We start from the raw sequence: 9,429 nt of genomic DNA, 5'->3' as shown, positions 1-9,429 counted from the left end.
TGTCAATGATGAGGCAGTGCCAGGAAGCAGGAGAGGAAGGGCTAAGAGCCTCAGTGTCCCTGCAAAGGCACACCACCAGGGGCGCGCTTCTCCATGAAGGCTCTACCTTCTAAAATATTAATTTCTTTTTGCACAGTTGGAATGTATGTGCAGGCAGATGTGACTATGTTCATGTACAGAGATCAGAGGAAGACATTTATTTTCCTTTATTTCCTTGAGACAGAATCTCTCATTGTACCTGAAGCTAAGCTGTTGGGCAGTAAGTCCCAGAGATCCTTCTGTCTCCTCTCCCATAGGACTGAATTACAAGCTCAGGCAGCCAAATCTAGCTTTTTGAAAGATGTGTGCTCAAGGGATTTGAACTCAGGTCCTTAAACTTGCATGCAAAGTGCCCTTACCTGATAAACTAGGCCCCAACTTCTGATGTTTCTAATAGTTTCCAGTAGCACTATGAGCTGGAGACCAAACTTTCAACACAAGAACCTTAAAGGAACATTCCAAATATAAAGCTTCCATAATGCCTTCTCTCCTCTCCGCTGATTTTCTAGAAGGATAAGCTTAGATGTTACACTGAGGGTGTGGAGACACTTCCCCAGTTTGCACCCAAGTGACCAGTAGAAAATGAAGCTTGCTTTCCTCAACCCCAAGGCTATTGAGAGCAACATTCTGAAAATAAAAGCATTATAAATGCACCACGCCGCTTGCACTCCGTCAGTCATTCCAGGCCTTCAGCAGAACCAAGTGGCACCAGAGTTTGGACAAGGAACTATTACGAGGTCATTATTGCAAAGTATTTGTGAGAAACCAAGAAAGTGAAAGAGAAAACCCAGGCCTCAAGGAGTTTACAGACCTCTGAGGGTCAGAGAAGAGGGAAGGGTCATGTGGGCTGAGCTCCAGCTGCAGCAAAGGAGCCAAGTTTTCCAACCTAGGCAAGAACCTAGTACCAACCATACCTAGAGGGGGAATGGCATGCTAGCCCCAGGAGGTGCCAAGGAAAATGACAGACAGGACCAGAAAGTACTGAGGAGCACACAGAGCAAGCTGGGACGCAAAGCACAGAGATGCTGGGGGAGGGGGTTCTCAAGAACCAGTCCCCAAAGGGGAAAAATGTGCCCATAACACACCCCTAATATTAACCATCTGCTCAGTGCATCTGGGAGTCCTGCTGATATGGTGGCTGTGAGGAAAATTAAGAAGGACGTTTGCTTCCAGGTGTCATGGAAACCACAGGCAGGAAAAGAATGAGGGCTGCAGCCTCACTACTCTGGACAAATAAAAATAACCTAAGAGTAGAAGCAATCATTTCCTCCTGCATTTCTCAGGCATTAATTATGGAAAATTGTATTTTCATCCTAAATTAGTATTTATAGAAATACTGAATAAATAAAATATTTGGGGAGGAAAATAGTAAGATTGCACGCTTGGAAATTTTATGAGTTTACAAAAAAAAGAATCATGTAGTTCCAGCAAGCTTCCCATTATCTTGGACTTTTGGGAGTTTTTTTTTTCTTTCCTTGGCCAGTGAATGACTGGCGCCACGTCTGTGCCAACCTCGCTCATTAACTTGGTGCCACTGGTTTTAATGAAGTCGGAGGCTCTGCTAGGCATGAGGCCTGCAGGACAGATGGATGACCAGGCAGTAGCAGTGAAAATACATATTTATGGACTTCTATAGGCATGGGTTATTGATTTAGTGAACCTTAATGGATTTTACCTTTTGTTCCCAGTGTGTCTCAAGTCATCTTATAGAACTGTTTTTCAATTCTTAAATGTGTTTCAAACACTTTTTCTCCCACGGTTTATGATGCTTGTGAAATTGTGACAATAGTGATGGGTATTCTCTGGCAAGCAGCTGTTGTGATTCTTCAAAGATTAAGGATGCACGTTAAGTCAGTGGGTATGGAGAGAGCAACAGTCAAAGCTGGGCAGTGTCAACAAAGGACCACTGAAGGGTTTTGTAGGTGTTGGGACAGCACTCGTCAGTCTGTGGGGACTTTGTTCTGATGGAGGCTTACTGCTTTGTAACCATTTCTCCAACAAACCTCAATTTTGTGCAGTCTAGATCATACTGTACTCAACAAGAGACTAGTATGTTCACCTCAATTTTAGAACAAAGCAGGTCGAATCAAAGCATCAACCAACTGTGTCCTAGAGGAATAGAAAGATGTGTACAGGAAACAGGACATGAGTCCTCCGGGTAGAGCCATGTTGCTTGCATCATGTTGCATGCATCGGAAGATGGAGCCATGCCCATCTCCTGCAGAGCCATCCTGGAATCAACATCCTGGACATCGCCCCAGATTGCTGTCCTTAGGACACTGCAGCGTGGTTTAGACTCCTTTCATGTGGTCACCAGGTTCCCGGCCAAGCTAATCCAATCTGCACGGCTTGAGATGAAAACAATTTTGTCATTGTATAGAATGAGGCTATGGCTTGCTGAAATGACAAGATTATATAGGAATGAGAGGCTAGGGGAAGAAACATCCATGAGCTAAAGTTTAGGGTAAGGAGCTGAGAAGAGCCAGGGATTCTGTAACAAGCATTTGCTATGCTGGAAGAACCTGGAAGTCAGCATGTGCTTTGGAATGCTAATAGAAACCACAGATTACCATTTGCCTGGAGTTTCTTTTCAGCCTAACAGTTATGTGGATGATCTAATGTTGCTTTGGAATTTGGTAGATTTAATTCAAGTGGATATTGTAGTAACTAGGGTCAGTCTTTAGACCAGTGGTTCTCAATCTTCCAAATGTTATGGCCCTTTAACACAGTTCCTCAAGTTGTGCTGACCCCCGACCATAAAATTATTTTGTCGCTACTTCATAAATAATTTTGCTACTGTTGTGAGTCGTAATGTAAATATCTTATGTGTGACACCCAAAGGGGTCGCAACCCACAAGTTGAGAATCACTGCTCTAGATGTTGGCGCTAAGAACTATGATTTCATCTTTTATTCCACTAGAGCTGCCATCAGGATTCCACCAGGAGGCAGGAGGTACCACCAGGATTCCACCAGGAGGCAGGAGGTACCATCAGGATTCCACCAGGAGGCAGGAGTGTCCTCTCCGGCAGTGTTGATCTGAGGAAGTGCTGAGAGGACCCTGACTGAAAAGAATGGATGGCCACATGCTCTAGGGGATGTAGAGGTTGGCAAACTGGCTGGCAGCTTCTTAAGGTTCCTTCCAAGTGCATCTTTTGCCCTTCAAAAGCCTCATGCTTGAATGAGCAGACACATCAGGGATTCACACTTAGGAACCTTTACAGCAGAGAATAAAAGCTCCTTTTCTCCAGGCCTTAAACATTCCGGAGACATTTCTGCAAGCCTTCACACCATCAAGGCATTTATGACATCACTGAACTCTACTCCGGGAAGTGAGATATAAATGGAAATATTTATTCCCTTTAAACACCACTTGGATTCCCTCGTCAACTCTGAGAAGGGATACTGTGAGGGAAAGGGATCCATACGCATTGCAAATCTGGGAAATAGCAGCCATGCAATCTTGCGCCTGCTCCAGATCAGGAAACATCGCATCCTTTCATCCACTCAGACATGTCCTTGCCCTCGCAGTGTTTCTTCCAGCCCTGCCTGAGGAGGAGATGGAGATGGTAACAGCAGAAGGAAGCATGCCTCCCCCCATGACCTTGGGTGTAACCTCCAGAAGGGTAGTCAGTGTGTAACCTGCTTCAGACATCTCAAGCTTCCCTTCCTCTGTCTCACTTTCATTCCTTTCTGTGTCTCTCCTCCCTCACCCCACCTCACTGTCTGCCTTCCCAACAAACAAACTGCATTTTTAAAGGAGGGATCACTGACAGCCACAGCTCCGAGCTACCGAATGGGTAGCCTGATTGGGAAGCTTCATTAGAAATATAGCCACACAATCCTACCAGAAACAATGTACAGACTCAATGCAATGCACATCAAAATCCTAGCAAAATTCTTCAAAAAATCCAAGATAGCCAAAACAATCCTGTACAATAAAGGAATTTCTAGAGGCATCACAATCCCTGACTTCAAACTCTACTACAGAGCTACAGTACTAAAAAACAGCCTGGTATTGGCATAAAAACAGACAAGGGGACCAGTGGAACCAAATCAAAGACCCAGATATCAATCCACACACCTACAAACACCTGATTTTTGACAGAGAAGCAAAAAATATAAAATGGAAAAAAAAGAAAATTCAACAAATGGTGATGGCATAACTGGATATCAACATGTAGAAAAATGAAAATAGATCCATATCTATGGCACAAAAAAGTCCAAATGGATCAAAGACCTCAACATAAAGCCAACCACATTGAACCTTATAGAAGAGAAAGTGGGAAATACACTTGAACGCGTTGACACAGGGAACCACTTCCTAAATATAACTCCAGCAGCACAGACACTTAGAGTTTCTGTAAAGCAAAGCATACAGTCAACAAGACAAAATGGCAGCCTACAGAATGAGAAAAGATCTTCACCAGTCCCATATTGGACAGAGGGCTGATCTCCAAAATATACAAAGACTTCAATAAATTGATCATCAAAAATACAAATAATCCAATTAAAAATGAGGTACAGACGTAAACAGAACTCTCAACAGAGGAATCTAAAATGGCTGAAAGACACTTAAGGAAATGCTCAACATCCTTAGCCATCAGAGAAATGCAAATCAAAACAACTCTGAGATTTCATCTTATACCTGTCAGAATGGCCAAGATCAAAAATACTGACGACAGTTTCTGCTGGAGAGAATGTGGGATAAAGGGAACACTCCTCCATTGCTGGTGGGAGTGCAAGCTTGTATAATTGTTTTGGATATCAGGATGGCGATTTCTCAGAAAATTAGGAAACAACCTACCTCAAGGCCGAGCAATACCACTTTTGGGTATATATCCAAAGGATGCTCAGTCGTACCACAAGAACGTGTGCTCAGCTATGTTCATAGCAGCTTTGTTTGTCATAGCCAGAACCTGGAAACAACCTTAATGCCCCACTACTGAAAAATGCATAGGGAAAATGTGGTACATTTACACAATGGAATTTTACGCAGCAGAAAAAAAATAATGACATCTTGGAATTTGCAGGCAAATGGATAGATCTAGAAAACATTATACGGAGTGAAGTAACCCAGACCCAAAAAGACAAATATCATATGCTTTCACTCATAAGTGGCTTTTAGACATAAAGCAAAGAAAACCAACTTACAGTTCACAATCTCCAGAAACCTAGACAACAACCTAGACCCTAAGAGAGACATACATGGATATATAATCTACATGGGAAGTAGAAAAAGACAAGATCTCCTGAGTAAATTAGGAACATCGTGACCATGAGAAAGATTTGAAGGGGAGGGGGGAGGGGAGAGGCAAGGAGGGGAGCAGAGAAAAATGTGGAGCTAAAAAAGAAAATAATCACCCAATTAAAAGAAGAAGAAGAAGAAAGAACGAGAGAGAGAGAGAGAAAGGAAGGAAGGAAGGAAGGAAGGAAGGAAGGAAGGAAGGAAGGAAGGAAGGAAGGAAGGAAGAAGGAAGGAAGGAAGGAAGAACCAGCCACAGAGATGAAAGGCTGCGCTCGGAAGTGGACCCTGCTAGTGCCATCTACAGACCCGACCATTCCATCCTCGCTGCTGTTTATTGCCTTTTCCCACCAGATATTTTATTGCAGTCTAAATCTCACACAAATTTAGCGCAAAGTCAGGCTCCCCGTCCCCCGGCTGTGTTGGTAAATGGACCCTTTTCCTTCACATGACAACAAGACTCTTCCATGCTTGTGTGTTGTTCTCATGGGGGTGAACATAAACCACGCATGTTCCCTTGCTTGGACTATTCTGCAGACACCTGTTTTGCATGTCCACCCCAGCCACTAGGAACAGATCCACACTGTAGGTCCCACCCAGGCCGTCCCGAGTCTCCCAGGGAGGCACTCACCAATAGTTCATCCCTTGCGTCTCCTTCACAATTTTCTTAGCACAGAGAATGGCATCTGTGAGGTCATCAGTAATCAAGGCTGCAAAGAAAGGAGTGCAGGTTAGCAGGGCCTTTGCTGTCTGAGGGGTCTCTACGCCTATGCCACAGCTTCTGTGCTCTTCTGGAGGGATTCGGAGAGCTGTGACTTTCCCTACAGAGAAATATGAATTTCTTTACCAATAATGGTCTTTGTCTTCAAGACTCTGCTCACCTTGGGCTACCTGAGAGTGATACAGTGCTGAAAATTTGGGGAGCTTCTTTTAGAGGATAGTGAGAAGCATTAAAAAAAAGTTTAGGATTTATATTTATATAGTGTGTGTGTGTGTGTGTGTGAGAGAGAGAGAGAGAGAGAGAGAGAGAGAGAGAGAGAGAGAGAGAGAGAGAGAGAGAGATGTCTGTGCTGGTGCCTGCAGAGGCCAGAATGTCGGACCCTCTGGAGCTGGAGTTTTAGATACTTGTGAGCTGCCTGATTTAAATGCCGGGACCTCAGGGTCCTCTGGAAGAGCATCAAAAGCCCTTAACTATGAAGCCATTTTTTGTTGTTGTCCTGGAGAATACATGTAAGGCAGGGCAGTGCAATGCTGTCTGCACGCAGATCCCTTTGACATCTATGCCATGTCTATCAGTAAAGACCAAACCTTCATCTATTGTAATTTTCCAGTTTGTACATAAAAAGAATTATCCAAGTGAGCACACTTCTTTCATGTGAAGAAAATATAGAGTTTGAAGCCAACTGCTCCATTCTTTATTAATTTGTCAAACAAAATCTTTTAGTTGAAATGTAATCCTTGATTGTTAATGTTTTTTTTCCCTCTTTCCTGGAAGTGATCTCCAAATTTCCTTAACATAAATATTACAGAAATTGTCATACAGATATGAGAAGTCTAGCATTGTTTCTAGCAAAGTGGGTTCTCTAGGCGCAGATCCTGAGGACAGAGTGGTAGTTCCTAGAGTCTGGAAGCTGGGGAGGAGACAAGATATTGGTCACAGCACAAACTTGCAGAAGTAAGACGAAAGAGTGCTGGAGATCCAGGGCACGGCGTAATTGAGGTCTTTTGTTCGTACTGTAATGAATAAAGCTTGTCTGAAGCTCAGAGTGAGGAGCTAGCCACACTAGCCATGGAGGCCAGGCAGCGTTGGCACACACCTTTAATCCCAGCACTCAGGAGACAGAAGCAAACGGATCTCCAGATCTCCGTGAGTTCAAGGCCACCCTGTGCTACACTGGATTGATCCAGTCTCAAAGAGAAACAGAGCCAAGTTGGGGGGGCTCATCACTAGGGAAGTGGAGACGGGAAGTGATATGGCTGGGATGAGAGAGGAATATAGGGTGGGAGAAGGCAGGAGCTCAGCATTCAGCCTAGGACTTGATGAAATAGGATACCCCATTCAGTTTGAGGATTTTATAGACATAAGAACCAGTGGCTGGCTCCTCTGCTCCGACCTTTCAGCTTTCACCCCCAATATCTGTCTCCAGGTTTTTATTATTAAGAACAATTAGAACTTGAGCAACACACAGTGATTATGTAGTAAATACTGTATTATACACACCATATACCATGGATCACATACACACACACACACCACCTCTCCAAACCCATACCTCGCACATACACACATATATCCAACACATACACCACACACACATACATACCATACACACCCTATGCACACACATATAACAGATGCCACACAAGTACCAGATCACAGACACCACATATACAGTACACACCTCATACACATGCCACACACACAATACATACTCTCTCCACACCATATACCATCCCCATGCCACACCCCCACCACATACATACCCCACACACCATATACATACACACCATACCCACACACATATACACACACCACACACAAATATCATAAATTTACCACACCCCTTTGTATACATATCACACACATATAAAACACTTACAAATACCTGGTAACTATGGCTGTTTCACTATCTGAGTGTAGACATCACTTCATAATATATATGGATCTGAAACCATCACATTGTATACATACTTTACATAGGGTTTTGGGAATTATACTTAAATAAAGTTGGAAAAACTAATACACGGTAATCTTAATTAACATTAAATCCACCTAAAACAAGCCGTAGCCTCTCAGTTGTCTTAGCTAGATCTCAGGTGCATTACCACCGGGTGGTTTTCCCATTATGTAGGACAGAGGTCCCATAAGCTATTGGACAGCTCTAGAAAGAGACAATAAAGAACTCACTGGTGTCTTACAGAATTGGCTCTAAGATGTGAATATCAACGCTTTGAAATCGAGGTGCTTATCCTCTAACATTCACAACAGAAATGCATTTACTGTAGGAAGGAAATGGCCAGAAAGAAGTATCGACTTGAAATGTCACGTTTCAATAAAACATCATAGTAGGGAATTGTTTGTAAATTTGCTAGCAGTGAATTGTTCCTCCACTCTGCAGATTTACTTCCAGTTGCATTACTTTTCTGAGGATCAAAGTAGTCACATTTCCCCTAGGCAAATTTATTCAAAATGTGGTTTATTTTGATTCTGATTTAAAACAAACTACCATTTAGCAGGGAAAAACAGGAACCACAACAAAAACAAAGCCAGAGACAAGATTTTGCTGAGGCAGGAGCTGCTAAAGCAGTGTGTACAAACCCTAAATAGAAGCGCAGGGATAGAAATTTAGTTTAGAATCTCCAGGAGCAGCAAAACTCCAGCTGCTTGGAAGTTTTATCTCTCGAGACACACATCTACAGCAGCTGTCCGTTACCATGGGTTAACACAGTAAGTATCTTTAGGAAAATCCCCATTCACCTTCAGAACAGTCATTTCAATGGGCACCATCATTGTCCCTGGCAACTGAGGCCCCATTCCCAGTGAATGAGCCCGCGTTTGGAAGTGGCTGGGGATAGATTTTAGAGCAAATGGCATTGGTGATGTCTCAAGAGGTGGGAAGGGAACATTACACACTGTGAAGGGGAACCTGCCACGTTCAGTTATTCTAGGACAGGAGTATATCCCATGCACATGGGAAAACAGTTTGAACCGTGCCTAGGACCAGAAGGTGGGGGTTAAGGAAGAGAGCGCTGTGGGGGAAGTCGTTTGTTGGCCTCCTTAGTGTGTTCCAAAAGCGCTACTTAGAGCTGAGTGGTGACAGCACATGACTGGAATTCTAGCTCTCTGGAGGTAGAAGCCAGGAGGTTTTGACTTTAAGATCAGTTTCAGCTATATAGTAAGGTGGAGCCCAGCCTAGATGACAGGAGACTGTTGAAATAGGAGCGGCAGGGCTGCGTCCCCGGCACCCGGCCGCCCGCATGGCTAGTTTATACCCAGAAATAATTACACGGAAACTGTATTCTTTCAAACACTGCCTGGCCTGGCTAGGTCCAGTTTCTTATTGGCTAGCTCTTACATATTGTTCTAACCCATTTCTAATATTCTGTGTAGCCCATGAGCTGGCTTACCAGAGAGGATCTTAACCTG

General features: G+C 43.6%; 1 protein-coding gene across 1 annotated transcript in view; it reads right to left on the bottom strand.

The window, feature by feature from the left end:
* Nucleotides 1–3,516: 3,516 nt before the first annotated feature.
* The window catches only part of LOC126507809 (lysozyme-like protein 1), a 19,319-nt gene continuing 13,406 nt past the window's right edge, over nt 3,517–9,429 (bottom strand). Inside the window, exons 3-4 of the mRNA XM_050152581.1 lie at nt 5,914–5,992; nt 3,517–3,586 (exon numbers count right to left, since the gene is read on the bottom strand). Of these exons, the coding sequence (XP_050008538.1) occupies nt 3,517–3,586; nt 5,914–5,992 (149 nt within the window). The remainder of the gene's footprint in view (nt 3,587–5,913; nt 5,993–9,429) is intronic.

This window comes from Alexandromys fortis, unplaced genomic scaffold (genome assembly GCF_014885135.2).
Source record: "Alexandromys fortis isolate MF-2015 unplaced genomic scaffold, M_Fortis_MF-2015_v1.1 scaffold_54, whole genome shotgun sequence".
In the NCBI taxonomy this organism is placed as follows: Eukaryota; Metazoa; Chordata; class Mammalia; order Rodentia; family Cricetidae; genus Alexandromys; species Alexandromys fortis.
The sequence above is the reverse complement of the archived record's forward strand: the minus strand, read 5'-3'. Positions and strand labels throughout refer to the sequence as shown.